Here is a 20,760-nt window from a genome sequence, read left to right on the forward strand (position 1 = left end):
AAATTCCCGGGTTTTTCCTGGATCTCCCGGGTTGTATACACACTGCATGTCCATGGCGCACTCCCCCTTCTTAGCAATAAAACAAAAGTTGCCTTTCTTTGAACGCTTTCTCACGTCCTGTCAACGTTATCTGGCAAGGATACCATAGCACACAGGGTCATAACTGTGTAGTTCAACAGTGTTTCACTGAAAATCTTTTGTATGTTTTCAGTTGTATCACCATCCACCATCTCACTTCCAATTTAACAGTAAACACTGAAACACTATTTTATGCAGATAACCAACCAACCTTAGGCTACAATTCCCCATTGCAAGTCACCAACATCAAAAGAAAAATTCAACTGAGAAAATTGAAAAATGATGCTAAGGAGTGTCTCTCAAATAATAATGTATCACAAAGTTGACCAAATATTAGTTTACCAGTTACTGACCACTAATTTGCTTGGTTCTTTGCCATCAGGACCCTCTGGACCAAAGACACGTATTAGAACATACTTAAATGTTCCTTCTGGGTCGATATCCACATCAGGAACAGCGGCAAGCTTCTCTGCTGCTGTCATTAGTGTCCTGTTAAACAGATGTTAAAATTATTCCAGAAATATTTATATACAACAGGTGAGAGAAGAATAGTGCTGCAGTCACAATGTAAACAATACAATTCTGCATCTAGGATTTATACTGGAAAAATGTTTCCTTCAGAGAAATAATGATCTAATATTTGGATTTTGAAATGTGTGCCTATTAAATAAATACAGGCATGCCGTGGAAGATCATGCACCATCCAAACCATAAAACTATCAATTAATTGTATCCAAAGCGAAACATACTTGAGAAAGCTATAAAATTACAAAGAGAGACAATTGCATCCTCGTAGAAAGAATTCACTGGGTGAATTCCTTCATGTTTGGTGGACTCAAAAATATTTTTAATAAAATTTTTTTGGTTATCGTTTAGAAAGAGCAGCCATTTTTGGTTCAGGCTGCAAGCATTCTTTCACTTTTATAAGTGTCTGTGGTTTTTTAAATTATTCAGTAATGGATTGCCCCAGACCTTTCATATAAGAGGTATTTATTTCAGCAGACACTGGACTATAAATTAACACCATGATCACCCTGTTGAATGTATTCCTTAATACACGTTTAATGTCAAAAATATGTGTCTTAATGTTTGCAATATCTGGGCTGATGGAAAAAGTGTATAAATTACATAATTTAAAAATATCTAGGCTAACTCTTTTAAACAATGAGACAATTCATTACATTATCCCGTTCTCAACTTATGTGTTTTTACTACATTGTTTATTGAACAACAGAGATATTTCTTCATTCACTTCGGGCACTGGGTTAAATGTTCGCCTAGTCACAGTCATAAATTCCAGGGGAGAAGACAACTTCTTTAACCCTTAACTACTATCGACCGTCTCTCAGACCGCTACTAATTTTTGTGTCGAGATATTTCTCACACCCCTGCAAAGCCAAATGGACTCTTCCATGTACCTTCCTATTGGCTGTCAAGCTACACGTGCCAGCATTCTTGCATTGTTGCTGCTCTTTGTTTCGTAATTATTTGCCTTGAGTGGTCTCACAGACGTACCATAGTGTTTGCGTGCCGCGTTTTTATTGCATGCTACTGTTTCTCCATGGAGGGGAAAGCTGGGCCTTCTGTGCAACGTGTGTTACGTGAGACAGAGGTCTTCACTTGCAAGATGAGCCTCAGACACCGAAAGAAGAATTCGAAAATCGAAAAATGTGCACCTTTTGCCCTCCTCCTCTGAAGAGGAAAACAAGGTATCCATGTGAACAGTGTGGTGTTCCGATTTGTTTGGAGTGTTCCAGGAAGGTCTGTGTGAAGTGTTTGCAGGTGGAAATTGACTTAAGTATGATTCAGTGGCACATGAGGACACGTATTTAGTTTTTACTTGTAATTTTAGAAGTAAAATGGTGGCAAAGTTTCTCCATTCATAGACTTATTGACGGAAATATTCGCTCTACATTGCACAGTGAGTCGTAAACTGAAAGCTGACTTCGCACACAATTTATTGTAAGTCATGTCTGATTCTTCCACCTAGTTATATTGCCAATTTATAATATAATCCCTCTGATCAAAATCTGTGTGTGAGTAGAGAGCAAATTATTTGCTGTTATTTTCGTAACTCATAAAATAAAAATATACTCCAGATTTCACTTTGTTTTAATGGTCGAAGTGTTTAAAATACTGCAGTGTTTAAAAAAAAAATCAAATTTCTACAAAAGCCACCTCTAAGAAGTGTAATGAATGCCTGGAAGTCAAGAAACTACATACATTCAGCAAAATTCTGGTTTGCTATATAAAATAGAAAAATGAGGTCTGTGAGACCCCTCCATAGTAATTGTGTTCCTGTGAATGACCATAGTAGTTAAGGGTTAATGCATTTTTAACGGGCCTCTCAAATTGATCCTTTTCAAATTTTTTAAATGGGGTTCTTGGTGCTGGTAAAATGTAACATCCACATCTTGGTTCTGACTAGCAATGTTACCAACTTTGGCAATCCACCACTGTTCGCCATAGACACAAGCCACTATGTCCTATTTTGAAGTGTCAGTGGTACAAGTTTTCCACAGTGGTGACATTCACTATCAGAGGATGTTGATGTGAACTTACAGTTGAGCAAGTTGTATGACTGAGGTATAAAACAATGAAAAGATCGGGTGCCTTTAATCTTATGACAAGTTTTGAATCTTTCCTCCGAGACAATGGCATAGAGTTCTCGTATTTCCTCACATTTAATGAAACATACGTAATCCCTTTTACCTGTTCTTTACAGAATTTGAACATTTCTTGAGGTGTCCAGATTTGGTTCTCATAGGTCCGTTGTAGACTAGCTTTTGTGACAGCTCGCTTTGTTGTACCCTTGATGCCATCACACTCATTCTTCCCACGGCATGATGAAAAAAAGTGTTATTCTGCACCAAGCCAACAGTCTTTTTTTCTTTGAGAAAGGAGATGTTAATATTTGTTTGCTTTTATATTGGCTTGCAGCACCATCAGAGAAGTACATCAGTTTGTTTATATGGAATTGTCGTGCTCTTTTATGTAGTTTGTTAACTGCAGGTGAAAAGCATGCACTGCAGTAGCTTTGTGTTCAAGGTAATCATTTACAACACAAAAACTATGACTCTAGTTTATCTTGATCTTTATAGCAGAACACAAATGGACAAACTGTGGCCTGTTTGCTTACCCAGTGGCGGCCTTGTATTTCACTTTAACAACAAAGGAATAGTTTTCAGGAAAGTCAGCAAGAACTATACATTCATCAACTGCCATGGTTTGCTTTTGTCCTTCAGAAATTTATACTGACTTTGGCAATTAAATGGTGCACTATCGAGTTTTCAAGGTTAGTAACCAACACTTAAAAAAACTCTTCTCGTGATTTTGAGACTCCATTATTCAACTGCACACTTCACACTTCAAGGGCTCATTATTAACTAAGTGTGAGTGAACAAATGTTGGTGGAAGGGGGGAAGACAACACACAAATTTGTACAGGCTTGTCTACATCTACATGGATACTCTGCAAATCACATTTAAGTGCCTAGCAGAACCACTTTCGCAATTCCCTATTATTCCAATCTCGTATAGTGCCCAGAAAGAAGGAACACCTATATCTTTCCGTACGAGCTCTGATTTCCCTTATTCTACCGTGGTGATCGTTTCTCCCTATGTAGGTCAGTGTCAACAAAATATTTTCACATTCGGAGGAGAAAGTTGATGATTGGAATTTTATGAGAAGATTCCGTCGCAACAAAAAATGCCTTTCTTTTAATGATGTCCAGCCCAAATCCATCATCATTTCTATGACATACTCTCCCATATTTCGCGATAATACAAAATGTGCTGCCCTTCTTTGAATTTTTCAATGTACTCCGTCAGTCCTATCTGGCAAGGATCCCACACCGCGCACCAGTATTCTAAAAGAGGACGGACAAGCGTAGTGTACGCAATCTCCTTAGTAGTGCCAATAAAACGCAGTCTTTGGTTAGCCTTCCCCACAATATTTTCTGTGTGTTACTTCCAATTTAAGTTTTATATCATGAAGATACATTAAGTGTGCAATTTTCAGATTTTTATCTGCTCTCCTTACAAAGATATTGCAGGTCAAAGAATGAAAAAATTCAAAAAATCAATTTTTTAAAAATAGTGTACACTTTGTGTAAGCTTCTCACTATAAGAAGTAGTTATACTGTGTAGTGTAATAGCACAATAAATATTAAGGCTGAGAAATTATTCTTACTTTGAAAAAATACAATTAGGATAGATAAAAAATCTACTCACCAAGTGGCAGCAGAACTTGCACATAAAAGACGGAAGAGGGGTGAAGGAAAAGGACTGGAGAGGTCTACTAAAAGGGGTAGATATCGGGAAAGTCACCCAGAACAGCGGGTCAGAGGAGACTTACCGTAACCAATGTCTTTCCTTCTCATCTCGTACGGTAAGTCTCCTCTGACCTGCGGTTCTGGGTGACTTTCCCCTTTTCCTAGAACTCTCCAGTCTTTCTCCTTCACCCGATTACTTCCCCTTCCACCCTTCTGCCTGAAGAAGGAGCCACTGGCTCCAAAAGCTTGCCAATTACAACCGTCTTTTATGTATGTGTTCTGCCGCCGCTTGATGAGTAGAATTTTTATCTATCCAATTAAATAGTTTAAAGAATGAGCTCATTTAGCTTGCAATCAACAAGTTTGAACCATTAAAAGTAGGGCCTATATTAAGGAATACATTCAGCATGGTTATCATGGTTTTAATTTATAGTCCAGTTAATGATTCTTATTTGAAATGTCTGGGGCAACTCAGTACTGAATTTTTTAAAAAACCACAGATGTCTGTAAAAGCAAAAAATAGCCACTGTTTCTAAATGTTAACAATAACATTTTTTAAAAAATGTTTTTTAAACCCATTACACATTCGGGAATTCATGCAGCAAATATCAATTTTTTTCTGAAATGACCGAGAGACTAGTTAGTTTTTTCCCTGACCCACTAGTCCTAGCTTTCATAACAGAAATCTTGATTTTTATCAATACCAACTGTCTGCTTTCACCTATCACATCATCAAAATGCTGGATGTAAGTCACTCATCGAAATCAACCACACACTGCAACGACAATTTTATCTATTCTCATAACGAAACAACCATAGGCTTCCCCAACTTGCATTTAAAAATAATACAGAAGCAATATAAATCTGGAAAAGAATGACATACTGTTTTAGAGATAAGGGATCTAACATTCTTTTATATATTTCTTGACATATAATCTCACAAGCATTTCACAATGCTGTATCCAATTTTGACAAGCCAGATGTCGCCTTTAGGGTAAAGGCACCCATACTGGTTTCCATTCTGTTCTCAACAACATTGAAAACAACAGCAGAAACAGATCTCTGTCTACCGTTGGCTTCAGCACATGCCTTTAGTCTGAAGACGACCACTGACTGGTTGACACTAATTACGGCATTGTGAAACGACGCATGTGTTTGTATGGAAGTTTTGTGCATGGATATCACACACACCACATCAGTAGAATGCTACCAGTCAAAGGCAGTGTCAGTAGAATCAAAAACCTTCAGAACTTGGCATTGGGGAAGTATCTGATTTAATCCATCTGCTTTGACCCACGACGTCATCAATATGACAGAAACGCCTATGTCCAGAGTATACAAAATGTCGACAATATTGTCACTATGTACACATGCCAACAAACCTGCAGAAAAATAGAAACAGTGAAAGTAATCTCACTTCAACGATAAAATGAAACTACAGAACAACCGTGTGAAATAGGGTGTCTAGGGCAAGGACAACCTAATTTTAACAATACAAAACATCACATCACCCCCAACAAAAGTCTCAACTTACGACATAATGCTACAGCCACAAAGCCAGCAGGAATCGTACAGTTCACTCGACATATATAGCTCAAACCAAGCCCACAATACCAAAAAACCAACATCTGCAATAACGAAAAGGGCGCTTATGCAGTTTAGGGGGTACATGCGCTGATCACGAGAAAAGTACCTATTTTTGAAGGAAACACGTATTTCTGAAGATATAAGCATACATATGCACAGAATACCAAAAAAGTACTTATTTTCATATGGAGGGGGGAAAAAAATAAAAAAGATCAATTAACTGTCTGCTTTCACCAACTTATTCATGTTGCTATGCCTATATGCCCCCCCCCCCCTCCCCATGACCCATGGACATTGCCACTGGTGGGGAGGCTTGCGTGACTCAGTGATACAGATAGCCGTACCATAGGTGCAACCACAACGGAGGGGTATCTATTGAGAGGCCAGACAAACGCGTGGTTCCTGAAGAGGGGCAGCAGCCTTTTCAGTAGTTGCAGGGGCAACAGTCGGGATGATTGACTGATCTGGCCTTGTAACACTAACCAAAACGGCCTTGCTGTGCTGGTACTGCGAACGGTTGAAAGCAAGGGGAAACTACAGCCGTAATTTTTCCTGAGGGCATGCAGCTTTACTGTATGGTTAATGATGATGGCGTCCTCTTGGGTAAAATATTCCGGAGGTAAAATAGTACCCCATTCCGATCTCCGGGCGGGGACTACTCAAGAGGACGTCGTTATCAGGAGAAAGAAAACTGGCGTTCTACGGATCGGAGCGTGGAATGTCAGATCCCTTAATCAGGCAGGTAGGTTAGAAAATTTAAAAAGGTAAATGGATAGGAGGTTTAATAATGAATAAAAAAATAGGAATGCGGGTAAGCTACTACAAATAGCATATTGATCGCATTATTGTGGCCAAGATAGATACGAAGCCCACGCCTACCACAGAAGTACAAGTTTATATGACAACTAGCTCTGCAGATGACGAAGAAATTGGAGAAATGTATGATAAAATAAAAAGAAATTATTCAGATAGTGAAGGGAGACAAAAATTTAATAGTCATGGGAGACTGGAATTCAGTAGTAGGAAAATGGAGAGAAGGAAACGTAGTAGGTGAATATGGATTGGGGGGTAAGAAATGAAAGACGAAGCCGCCTGGTAGAATTTTGCACAGAGCATAACTTAATCATAGCTAACACTTGGTTCAAGAATCATGAAAGAAGGTTGTATACATGGAAGAACCAGATAGATTATATAACGGTAAGACAGAGATTTAGGAACCAGGTTTTAAATTGTAAGACATTTCCAGGGGCAGATGTGGACTCTGACCATAATCTATTGGTTATGAACTGTAGATTAAAACTGAAGAAACTGCAAAAAGGCGGGAATTTAAGGAGATGGGACCTGGATAAACTGACTAAACCAGAGGTTGTACAGAGTTTCAGGGAGAGCGTAAGGGAACAAAAGGCAGGAATGGAGGAAAGAAATACAGTAGAAGAAGAATGGGTAGCTTTGAGGGATGAAGTAGTGAAGGCAGCAGAGGATCAAGTAGGTAAAAAGACGAGGGCTAGTAGAAATCCTTGGGTAACAGAAGAAATATTGAATTTAATTGATGAAAGGAGAAAATATAAAAATGCAATAAGTGAAGCAGGCAAAAAGGAATACAAACGTCTCAAAAATGAGACCGACAGGTAGTGCAAAATGGCTAAGCAGGGATGGCTAGAGGATAAATGTAAGGATGTAGAGGCTTATCACACTATGGGGTAAGATAGATACTACCTACAGGAAAATTAAAGAGACCTTTGGAGAAAAGAGAACCACTTATATGAATATCAAGAGCTCAGATGGGAACCCAGTTCTAAGCAAAGAAGGGAAAGCAGAAAGGTGGAAGGAGTATATAGAAGGTCTATACAAGGGCGATGTACTTGAGGAGAATATTATGGAAATGGAAGAGGATGTAGATGAAGATGAAATGGGAGATACGATACTGCGTGAAGAGTTTGACAGAGCACTGAAAGACCTGAGTCGAAACAAGGCCCCCGGAGTAGACAACATTCCATTGGAACTACTGACGGCCTTGGGAGAGCCAGTCCTGACAAAACTCTACCATCTGGTGAGCAAGACGTATGAGACAGGCGAAATACCCTCAGACTTCAAAAAGAATATAATAATCCCAATCCCAAAGAAAGCAGGTGTTGACAGATGTGAAAATTACCGAACTATCAGTTTAATAAGCTGCGGCTGCAAAATACTAATGCGAATTCTTTACAGACGAATGGAAAAACTAGTAGAAGCCGACCTTGGGGAAGATCAGTTTGGATTCCGTAGAAATGTTGGAACACGTGAGGCAATACTGACCCTACGGCTTATCTTAGAAGCTAGATTAAGGAAAGGCAAACCTACGTTTCTAGCATTTGTAGACTTAGAGAAAGCTTTTGACAACGTTGACTGGAATACTCTCTTTCAAATTCTGAAGGTGGCAGGGGTAAAATATAGGGAGCGAAAAGCTATTTACAATTTGTATAAAAACCGAATTGAGGGGCATGAAAGGGAAGCAGTGGTTGGGAAGGGAGCGAGACAGGGTTGTAGCCTCTCCCCGATGTTATTCAATCTGTATATCGAGTACCCGTGGTCTAGGGGTAGAGTCTTTGATTCATAACCAAAGCGTCTTCGGTCCCGGGTTCGATCCCCGCCACTGCCTAAATTTTGATAAATAATCAGCATTGGCTGCCGAAGACTCCCGGTATAAGAAGTCAGCCTCATTCTGCCAACGGCCTTGTCAAAGAGGGCGGAGGAGCGGATAGAGGTTCAGGGCACTCTCTTGTCCTATGGGTGGGAAACTGCCCCTAAAGGCGGAAGAATCAGCAATGATCAACGACAAGAGGATGCAGAAGGCAATGGAAACCACTGCATTAAAGACACGTAACGTGTATCCACAGGACATGTGGCCTGTAATTGAACAAGTGTCATGATGATCTCTCCATTGGCAAAAGATTCCGGAATAGTCCCCCATTCGGATCTCCGGGAGGGGACTGCCAAGGGGGAGGTTACCATGAGAAAAAGATTGAATGATCTACGAAAGGATAACATTCTACGAGTTGGGGCGTGGAATGTCAGAAGCTTGAACGTGGTAGGGAAACTAGAAAGTCTGAAAAGGGAAATGCAAAGGCTCAATCTAGATATAGTAGGGGTCAGTGAAGTGAAGTGGAAGGAAGACAAGGATTTCTGGTCAGATGAGTATCGGGTAATAACAACAGCAGCAGAAAATGGTATAACAGGTGTAGGATTCGTTATGAATAGGAAGGTAGGACAGAGGGTGTGTTACTGTGAACAGTTCAGTGACTGGGTTGTTCTAACCAGAATCGACAGCAGACCAACACCGACAACGATAGTTCAGGTATACATGCCGACGTCGCAAGCTGAAGATGAACAGATAGAGAAAGTGTATGAGGATATTGAAAGGGTAATGCAGTATGTAAAGGGCGACGAAAATCTAATAGTCATGGGCAACTGGAATGCAGTTGTAGGGGAAGGAGTAGAAGAAAAGGTTCCAGGAGAATATGGGCTTGGGACAAGGAATGAAAAGAGGAGAAAGACTAATTGAGTTCTGTAACAAGTTTCAGCTAGTAATAGCGAATACCGTGTTCAAGAATCACAAGAGGAGGAGGTATACTTGGAAAAGGCCGGGAGATATGGGAAGATTTCAATTAGATTACATCATGGTCAGACAGAGATTCCGAAATCAGATACTGGATTGTACGGCGTACCCAGGGGCAGATATAGACTCAGATCACAAAATAGTAGTGATGAAGAGTAGGCTGAAGTTCAAGACATTAGTCAGGAAGAATCAATACGCAAAGAAGTGGGATACGGAAGTACTAAGGAATGACGAGATACGTTTGAAGTTCTCTAACGCTATAACAGCAATAAGGAATAGCGCAGTAGGTAGTACAGTTGAAGAGGAATCGACATCTCTCAAAAGGGCCATCACAGAAGTTGGGAAGGAAAACATAGGTACAAAGAAGGTAGCTGCGAAGAAACCATGGGTAACAGAAGAAATACTTCAGTTGATTGATGAAAGGAGGAAGTACAAACATGTTCCGGGAAAATCAGGAATACAGAAATACAAGTCGCTGAGGAATGAAATTAGAAGGAAGTGCAGGGAAGCTAAGACGAAATGGCTGTAGGAAAAATGTGAAGACATCGAAAAAGATATGATTGTCGGAAGGACAGACTCAGCATACAGGAAAGTCAAAACAACCTTTGGTGACATTAAAAGCAACGGTGGTAACATTAAGAGTGCAACGGGAATTCCACTGTTAAATGCAGAGGAGAGAGCAGATAGGTGGAAAGAATACATTGAAAGCCTCTATGAGGGTGACGATTTGGCAGATGTGATAGAAGAAGAAACAGGAGTTGATTTAGAAGAGATAGGGGATCCAGTATTAGAATCGGAATTTAAAAGAGCTTTGGAGGACTTACGGTCAAATAAGGCAGAAGGGATAGATAACATTCCATCAGAATTTCTAAAATCATTGGGGGAAGTGGCAAAAAAACGACTATTCACGTTGGTGTGTAGAATATATGAGTCTGGCGACATACCATCTGACTTTCGGAAAAGCATCATCCACACAATTCCGAAGACGGCAAGAGCTGACAAGTGCGAGAATTATCGCACAATCAGCATAGCAGCTCATGCATGGAAGCTGCTTACAAGAATAATATACAGAAGAATGGAAAAAGGAGGAGGAGATTAGTGTTTAACGTCCCATCAACAACGAGGTCATTAAAGACGGAGCACAAGCTCGGGTGAGGAAAGGATGGGGAAGGAAATAGGCCGTGCCCTTTTAAAGGAACCATCCCGGCATTTGCCTGTAGCGATTTAGGGAAATCACGGAAAACCTAAATCAGGATGGCCAGAGACGGGATTGAACCGTCGTCCTCCCGAATGCGAGTCCAGTGTGCTAACCACTGCGCCACCTCGCTCGGTAGAAGAATGGAAAAGAAAATTGAGAATGCGCTAGGTGACGATCAGTTTGGCTTCAGGAAAAGTAAAGGGACTAGAGAGGCAATTCTGACATTACGGCTAATAATGGAAGCAAGGCTAAAGAAAGATCAAGACACTTTCATAGGATTTGTCGACCTGGCAAAAGCGTTCGACAATATAAAATGGTGCAAGCTGTTCGAGATTCTGAAAAAAGTAGGGGTAAGCTATAGGGAGAGACGCGTCACATACAATATGTTCAACAACCAAGAGGGAATAATAAGAGTGGACGATCAAGAACGAAGTGCTCGTATTAAGAAGGGTGTAAGACAAGGCTATAGCCTTTCGCCCCTAATCTTCAATCTGTACATCGAGGAAGCAATGATGGAAATAAAAGAAAGGTTCAGGAATGGAATTAAATTCCAAGGTGAAAGGATATCAATGATACGATTCGCTGATGACATTGCTATCCTGAGTGAAAGTGAAGAAGAATTAAATGATCTGCTGAATGGAATGAACAGGCTAATGAGTACACAGTATGGTTTGAGAGTAAATCGGAGAAAGACGAAGGTAATGAGAAGTAGTAGAAATGAGAACAGCGAGAAACTTAACATCAGGATTGATGGTCATGAAGTCAATGAAGTTAAGGAATTCTGCTACCTAGGAAGTAAAATAACCAATGACGGACGGAGCAAGGAGGACATCGAAAGCAGACTCGCTATGGCAAAAAAGGCGTTTCTGGCCAAGAGAAGTCTACTAATATCAAATACCGGCCTTAATTTGAGGAAGAAATTTCTGAGGATGTACGTCTGGAGTACAGCATTGTATGGCAGTCAAACATGGACTGTGGGAAAACCGGAACAGAAGAGAATCGAAGCATTTGAGATGTGGTGTTATAGACGAATGTTGAAAATTAGGTGGACTGATAAGGTAAGGAATGAGGAGGTGCTATGCAGAATCGGAGAGGAAAGGAATATGTGGAAAACACTGATAAGGAGAAGGGACAGGATGATAGGACATCTGCTAAGACATGAGGGAATGACATCCATGGTACTAGAGGGAGCTGTACAGGGCAAAAACTGTAGAGGAAGACAGAGATTGGAATACGTCAAGCAAATAATTGAGGACGTAGGTTGCAAGTGCTACTCTGAGATTAAGAGGTTAGCACAGGAAAAGAATTCGTGGCAGGCCGCATCAAACCAGTCAGTAGACTGATGACAAAAAAAAAAGAAGAAAATATTGAGCAAGCAGTAAAGGAAACAAAAGAAAAATTCGGAGTAGGTATTAAAATCCATGGAGAAGAAATAAAAACTTTGAGGTTCGCCGATGACATTGTAATTCTGTCAGAGACAGCAAAGAACTTGGAAGAGCAGTTGAACGGAATGGATGGTGTCTTGAAGGGAGGATATAAGATGAACATCAACAAAAGCAAAACGAGGATAATGGAATGTTGTCGAATTAAATCAGGTGATGCCGAGGGAATTAGATTAGGAAATGAGACACTTAAAGTAGTAAAGGACTTTCGCTATTTGGGGAGCAAAATAACTGATGATGGTCGAAGTAGAGAGGATATAAAATGTAGACTGGCAATGGCAAGGAAAGCGTTTCTGAAGAAGAGAAATTTGTTAACATCGAGTATTGATTTAAGTGTTAGGAAGTCGTTTCTGAAAGTATTTGTATGGAGTGTAGCCCTGTATGGAAGTGAAACATGGACGATAAATAGTTCAGACAAGAAGAGAATAGAAGCTTTCGAAATGTGGTGGTACAGAAGAATGCTGAAGATTAGATGGGTAGATCACATAACTAATGAGGAGGTGTTGAATAGGATTGGGGAGAAGAGAAGTTTGTGGCACAACTTGACTAGAAGAAGGGATCGGTTGGTAGGACATGTTCTGAGGCATCAAGGGATCATTAATTTAGTATTGGAGGGCAGCGTGGAGGGTAAAAATGTAGAGGGATTGGTTGGTTTGTGGGATTTAAAGGGACCAGACTGCGATGGTCATCGGTCCCTTTTTCCAAAAAATTAAAACCGCCCAAAGAGAATAAAAAACGAACAGCAGGAAAGACGTCAGACGACACAGGACGAGAAAGACTCCGACAGAGATCAGACAAAACAAAGTAAAACACACAGAGTGTGACGGTGGTTGGCCGACCATAGAAATACAAAAGGAAAAGCCAACCACTTAAAACACATTAAAAAAAATCAGTCTAAAACCGGAGGCCAAAGGCCAGAATCAACACAAAACAACAAGATAAAACAGAAAGACTTAGATTAAATGATAAAAACCCCCTGCCCGAATAAAACGTAAAACTAAGCCAGCCATAACAGAGTCATCAGATAAAAGGGCAGGGAGCGTGTCAGGCAGTGCGAACGACTGCCTGAGCACAGCTAAAAGCGGACACTCCAATAAAATATGGACCACAGACAAAACGGAGCCGCAGCGACAGAGAGGTGCGTCCTCACGGCGCAATAAGTGGCCGTGCGTCAGCCACGTGTGCCCAATGCGCAGCCGGCAGAGGACAACAGACTCCTTGCGAGAGACCCGCAAGGAGGAGCGCCACACACCGGTAGTCCCTTTGACGGCCCGAAGTTTGTTGCGCGTCGTCAGGTCGCGCCATTCATCGGCCCATAGCGCCAAAATTTTGCGGCGGAAGACTGCCCGCAAATCAGCCTCTGGGAGGCCAACATCAAGAGATGATGTATTTGTGGCCTCTTTCGCCAGACGGTCAACATTCTCATTCCCAGGGATCCCAACATGGCCTGGGGTCCAAACAAAGACCACAGAGCGGCCGCAACGGTCAAGAGTAGACAGGGACTCCTGGATAGCCACCACCAGACGGGAACGAGGAAAACACTGGTCGAGAGCTCGTAAACTGCTCAGGGAATCGCTACAGATAACGAAGGACTCACCTGAGCAGGAGCGGATATACTCTAGGGCACGAAAGATGGCGACCAGCTCAGCAGTGTAAACGCTGCAGCCATCCGGCAAGGAACGTTGTTCGGAATGGTCCCCTAGAGTTAGCGCATATCCGACACGACCAGCAACCATCGAACCGTCGGTGTAAACAATTCCAGAGCCCTCATACGTGGCCAGGATGGAAGAAAAGCGGCGGCGGTAGGCCTCTGGAGGGACCGAGTCCTTCGAACCCTGTGCCAAGTCGAGCCGAAGGCAAGGGCAGGACAACACCATGGGGGTGTACGCAAAGTGGCCCGGAAAGGAGGTGGAACAGGGAAAAATCCAAGCCCGGAGAGAAGCTCCTTAACGCGTACGGCGATCGGACAACCCGACCGGGGCCGACGCTCTGGCAGATGGACGACCGACTGTGGGAACAGCACACGGTAATTTGGATGCCCGGGCGAGCTAAAAACATGGGCAGCATAAGCAGCCAGTAATTGTTGGCGTCGGAACCGCAGTGGAGGGACACCTGCCTCCACTAGTAAGCTGTCCACAGGGCTGGTGCGGAAAGCACCAGTGGCAAGGCGTATCCCGACGTGGAGAATTGGGTCCAGCACCCGCAACGCAGACGGGGATGCTGAGTCATAAGCCAGGCACCCATAATCCAGACGGGACTGGATTAACGCCTGGTAGAGCCGTAACAGGGTAGAGCGGTCGGCGCCCCAGCGGGTGTGGCTCAAACATCGCAGTGCATTGAGATGCCGCCAACACGCCTGTTTGAGCTGCCGAATATGAGGCAGCCAAGTCAACCGGGCATCGAAAACCACCCCCAAAAACCTGTGTGATTCCACCACCGAAAGAAGTTCGCCGTTAAGAGAAAGCTGCGGCTCCGGGTGGACAGTACGTCGCCGGCAGAAATGCATAACGCAGGTCTTGGCTGCCGAAAACTGAAACCCATGCGCTACAGCCCAAGACTGCGCCTTACGGATAGCGCCCTGTAGCTGACGTTCAACAGCTGCAATGCCAGTAGAGCTGTAGTAAAGGCAGAAGTCGTCAGCATACAGGGAAGCGGAGACAGAAGTTCCCACAGCCGCAGCAAGCCCGTTAATGGCTATTAAAAACAGACAAGACACTTAAAACAGAACCCTGTGGCACACCGTTCTCCTGGACGTGGGAGGAACTATACGAGGCCGCGACTTGCACGCGGAAGGTACGACACGACAGAAAATTGAGGATAAAAATCGGCAGAGGACCACGAAGACCCCATCCATGAAGCGTAGAAAGGATGTGATGACGCCATGTCGTATCGTACGCCTTCCGCATGTCGAAAAAGACAGCAACCAGGTGCTGACGGCGGGCAAAGGCAGTACGGATGGCCGACTCCAGGCTCACCAGATTGTCGGTGGCGGAGCGGCCTTTACGGAACCCACCCTGAGACGGAGCCAGAAGACCCCGAGACTCCAGTACCCAATTCAAGCGCCGGCTCACCATCCGTTCAAGCAACTTGCAAAGAACGTTGGTGAGGCTAATGGGACGGTAGCTGTCCACCTCCAGAGGGTTCTTTCCAGGCTTCAAAACGGGGAGGACAATGCCTTCCCGCCATTGCGACGGAAACTCCCCCTCGACCCAAAGACGGTTGTAAAGATCGAGAAGGCGCCGCTGGCAGTCCACTGATAGATGTTTCAGCATCTGACAGTGGATGCCATCTGGCCCAGGAGCGGTATCAGGGCAAGCAGCTAGGGCACTGCGAAATTCCCACTCACTAAATGGAGCATTGTAAGATTCTAGGTGGTTGGTGCGAAACGAAAGGCTCCGACGTTCCATCCGTTCTTTAATGGAGCGGAAGGCCTGGGGGTAATTCGCAGAAGCGGAACTCATAGCAAAATGCTCTGCTAATCGATTCGCAATGACGTCGGAGTCAGTACAAACTGCTCCATTCAGTGAGAGCGCAGGGACGCTGACAGGTGGCCGATAGCCGTAGACGCGCCGAATCTTGGCCCAGACCTGCGATGGAGTGACATGGAGGCCAATGGTGGACACATACCGCTCCCAGCACTCCTTCTTGCTTTGGCGGATAAGGAGGCAGGCCCGCGCACGCAGCCGTTTGAAGGCGATAAGGTGGTCTATGGAGGGATGTCGCTTGTGACGCTGGAGCGCCCGCCGGCGATCTTTAATCGCTTCAGCGATCTCAGGTGACCACCAAGGGACAGCCTTCCGCCGAGGGGACCCAGAAGAACGGGGAATGGCAGATTCGGCGGCAGTAACGATGCCGGTGGTGACCGATTGAACCACCGCATCAATGTCATCAGTAGGGAGAGGCTCAAAAGCGGCAGTGGAGGACAACAAGTCCCAGTCAGCCTTATTCATAGCCCATCTGCTAGGGCGCCCAGAAGAGTGACGCTGTGGTAGTGACAAAAAGAGCGGAAAGTGGTCACTACCACACAGGTCGTCATGTACACTCCATTGGACAGACGGTAAGAGGCTATGGCTACAGATTGAAAGGTCAATGGCGGAGTAGGTGCCATGCGCCACACTGAAGTGTGTGAAGGCACCATCATTTAACAGTGAGAGATCGAGCTGCGACAATAAATTCTCAATGATGGCGCCTCGACCTGTTGCCACTGACCCACCCCACAGAGGGTTATGGGCGTTGAAGTCGCCCAATAGCAAGAAAGGTGGCGGCAATTGGGCGACCAGTGCAGCCAGGACATGCTGCGAGACATCACCATCCGGTGGAAGGTAAAGACTGCAGACGGTAACAGCCTGTGGCGTCCACACGCGTACAGCGACAGCCTCTAAAGGCGTCTGGAGAGGGACAGACTCGCTGTGCAGAGTGTGAAGGACATATATGCAGACGCCACCAGACACCCTTTCATAAGCTGCTCGGGTCTTATAATAACCCCGATAGCCATGGAGGGCGGGGGTTCGCATTGCTGGAAACCAAGTTTCCTGGAGAGCAATGCAGAAGAAAGGGTGAAGACTGATAAGTTGGCGGAGCTCAGCTAGATGGTGGAAGAAACCGCTGCAGTTCCACTGGAGGATGGTGTTGTCCATGGCTGGGAAAGGCGTGACGGGACTGGGAAGGCAGATTACGCCGCCGGGTCACCTGCTGCCTCCGATGGAGCACCCGTGCAAATGCCATCCATTGCGTCCGAGGGACCGGCAAGAGCGAGGTCCTCAGCGGACGCCAGAATCTCCACCTCGTCTTCAGAGGCAGAGCTTGTAGGAAGCGGTGGGATGGGTGCCACTGCAATATCGTTGGTCTTGGGGACTTTCTTCTTTTTCAGCTTGTCGCGCTGTGCCTTCGGTGGTTCAGGCTTCATGGGCTTCACTGGGTCAGTCTCAGGGACAGACGACGACCGCGAGGCCCGACGACCAGGGACCGGCGGTTGTTTCAAGCCCTTGCGGGCGTCCGCTTTTCCACTGGTCGGGACTTGCGAAGGGAGGTCCCCAAGGGATCCCTTCCTGGCGAGAGTAGCCGAAGAAGTCTTACGCTTCTCCGGCTGGGAAGGGGGAGCTGATGTCCCCGATGGTTTGGAGGGTGTTGCTCCTGGAGAAGATGGAGCAGGAGCAACAGGGCGTGAGGTGCCCCCCACAAGCAAGGAGGGTTTTGGATGCTGACCGATCATAGAACCAACCGTATGGGACGACACAGGAGATGGAAGAACCGTCGTAGCAGCAGCGGCGTACGTTGACGTCATTGGCACAGGATGGAGCCTCTCATATTTCCGCCGAGCCTCAGAGTATGTCAGGCGGTCCAGGGTTTTATATTCCATTATCTTCCGTTCTTTCTGGAAGATCCTACAGTCCGGCGAGCAGGGGGAATGGTGTTCTCCGCAGTTAACACAGATAGGAGGCGGGGCACATGGAGTATCAGGATGCGAAGGACGTCCACAATCCCGACACGTGATGCTGGAAGTACACCGAGATGACATGTGCCCGAACTTCCAGCATTTAAAACACCGCATCGGAGGAGGGATATACGGCTTCACATCACAACGGTAAACCATCACCTTAACCTTTTCGGGTAAGACATCACCCTCAAAGGCCAAGATGAAGGCACCGGTGGCTACCTGGTTATCCCTCGGACCCCGATGGACGCGCCGGACGAAGTGAACACCTCGTCGTTCTAGGTTGGCGCGTAGTTCATCGTCGGACTGCAGGAGAAGATCCCTGTGGAATATAATACCCTGGACCATGTTTAAACTTTTATGGGGAGTGATGGTGACGGAAACATCACCCAACTTGTCACAAGTGAGCAACCTCCGTGACTGGGCAGAGGATGCTGTTTTGATGAGAACCGACCCAGAGCGCATTTTGGACAAGCCCTCCACCTCCCCGAACTTGTCCTCTAAATGCTCCACAAAAAACTGGGGCTTGGTTGACATGAACGATTCGCCATCAACCCGCGTACATACGAGGTACCGGGGTGAATATTCTCCACTGCCTTCTTTAGCAAGACGTTCCTCCCATGGAGTAGCGAGGGAGGGAAACGATCTCTGATCAAATTTCTTCCCGGTGAGGTTAGACCTCGATCGCTTAGAGACTGCTGGTGGAGGCCCACCAGCGAGAGATGATGTACCACGCTTCATTGCGGGTCATCCGCCCTGATGCCACCTACTCCGACCAAGGGCCCTCCCCACGGGCGCCACCCAGCCGCAGCAATAGCCACCTGGCAGGACGGCCATTGCCGGGAGTCCTGATGCCCCAAGGAGATGGGCATCTACTCCTTGGCATACGTGGGGAGTTAACGGCGCAGGCATCAGTAGAGCAATCCCTGTGTTGTCAGGGGGCTACAACCAAGAGGGTACATGGCGGCCCCACCACAACGGACTGGCTACCGTGCTGGATCTTAGGTGCAAAAACTGTCCAAGGTCGTCGTCGCAGTTAAAAGAAACACTGCAGAGTGCAGCGTGGTAATCGCTCAAGAGATCGAAAACGAGCGGGACACCATTGCAACGACGAGAAAGCCGGCTAAAGGTCTAATTGCACGACGGATACAGTGCACCATGTAAGGCGCCCTTCCCCAATTGGCTCGCTCTTCGGAATAATTTAGAAAGATGGAGGTCAAACCCGAGAGGGGACCATCACATAAGGCCGAAACATTTGAGACTCCTGTTAGTCGCCTCTTACGACAGGCAGGAATACCGCGGGCCTATTCTAACCCCCGAACCCGCAGGGGGCAATGTAGAGGGAGACCAAGAGATGAATAGACCAAGCAGATTCAGAAGGATGTAGGTTGCAGTAGGTACCGGGAGATGAAGAAGCTTGCACAGGATAGAGTAGCATGGAGAGCTGCATCAAACCAGTCTCAGGACTGAAGACCACCACCACCACCACCACCACCACCACCACCACCACCACCAACAACAACAACAACAACAACATGCCTATATGCTGCAGACACTTTAATATATTTCTTCACAGAGTTCTTTACCCATTCGTAATGCTTACAGTTTCATACATCCTAACCATGATAGCTATTGTTGGCTTTGCATATTGTTGCATATGGAATATGTCCCTGTCGCTCACAGTTATGTATCTTGATCAGTGCGCCCAACAACCTATATCTTTCTGTTGAGGCTGTCTGTTTTGAAGTATCGTATATTACTGTGTGTGCCAAAACGTCAAGAAATTTTCCAGATTTGAGCGACTTTGTAACAGAAGATTTATATCATGTTATGGAGAACACCCAAAGCTCTAGACAATGGGCTAGGCAACAAGGTCTTTTGAAGAACGATACGGTGTGTGAAAGTGGGTATTGTGTTGGATACAACGAGATGAAGCTGGATAAAACTACAGGGAAAGATAGCGAAATTTGGTGCTGCTCCATTGGCAGGGACTGTAGAAAGAAATGTTCTATCAGGAAAATGTCATTTTTTGCTGGCAGTCATTTAGACACTTCTAAAATTTTGCGACTGTCTTACATGTGGGCTTTCGAACTCAATAAGCAAAAGTTTTTAATGAGGGAGCTCAAAATTGACAGTGAGCACACTGTGGTCGATTGGTGCCAATTTTGTAGGGATATCTGCCATAAATATTTCTTAATTGAGCCAATAGTTTTGGGCGGCCCTGGCCATACTGTTGACATAGACGAGAGCTGCTTCATCAGGAGAGAGTACCATCAAGGTCATACTGTGCGGGAGCAATGGGTCTTTGGTGGTTATGACATTGAGACAAAGCAAAGCTTTATGATTGCTATGCCACGACGTGATGCTACCCATTTGCTACCAATTTTGCAACAGTATGTTTTGACTGGAATCCCAGTAGTTTCTGATTTGTGGCAAGCTTACAACACCATAGGTAACTTGGGCCACAATCATCTAGCTGTTAATCATTTGCTTTATTTTGTTGATCCCTTTACAAACGCAACCACAAATCACATGGAGTTAGTCTGGCAAAAAGCTAAAGAAAAAAATCCTATAAGGCGTTTCGGAACTCACCGTGCTATGCTGAATAACTACCTGGCGGAATTTCTCTGGCGTCAACGTTTTGGGAAAAATCCATTCCACAATTTCATTGAGCAAGTTCGAAAAATCTATCCTAATGCTGCAAATTAACTCGAGGTAGCTGTTTTTATCTAAGCTGAGATTCGAGCTTTAATGTATATCTGTGCAAAATAAACAAATATTTTTTGAGAAAATTTTGTCATTAATTCCATCTTTTTCGAAAAAAAAAAAAAGTTTTTGAAATTCCATGCATACATATGCAATACATCATTTTTTATAAAAAATTTTTTTAAGAAAGTTAATTGGTCTTTTTTTTTGCATCCAAATGAAAATAAGTACTTTTATGGTGAAGAGTGCATCAGATATGACTGTAACACAAAAGATTTGAAATAAATTTTTTTTTTTGGTATTCCGTGCATGTATGTGCTTCTATCTTCAGAAATACGCGTTTCCTTCAAAAATAGTTACTTTTCTCATGATCAGCACATGTACTCCGTGCCACAAAAAGCAGAATCGGACGTTTCCCCCGACCTATACAGCTGAAATGAAGCCCAG

The 20,760-nt window shown here is 44.5% G+C and overlaps 1 protein-coding gene across 4 annotated transcripts in view; it reads right to left on the reverse strand.

Annotated features, from left to right (window-relative positions):
* The window catches only part of LOC126210457 (sex-regulated protein janus-A-like), a 50,584-nt gene that overhangs the window by 26,630 nt on the left and 3,194 nt on the right, over positions 1-20,760 (reverse strand). For all 4 annotated transcript variants that reach the window (XM_049939690.1, XM_049939689.1, XM_049939691.1 and 1 more), the window contains exon 2: positions 432-567. In XM_049939690.1, the coding sequence (XP_049795647.1) occupies positions 432-560 (129 nt within the window). In that variant the 5' untranslated portion in view covers positions 561-567. The remainder of the gene's footprint in view (positions 1-431; positions 568-20,760) is intronic.

This window comes from Schistocerca nitens, chromosome 10 (assembly GCF_023898315.1).
Source record: "Schistocerca nitens isolate TAMUIC-IGC-003100 chromosome 10, iqSchNite1.1, whole genome shotgun sequence".
NCBI classification, from domain to species: domain Eukaryota; kingdom Metazoa; phylum Arthropoda; class Insecta; order Orthoptera; family Acrididae; genus Schistocerca; species Schistocerca nitens.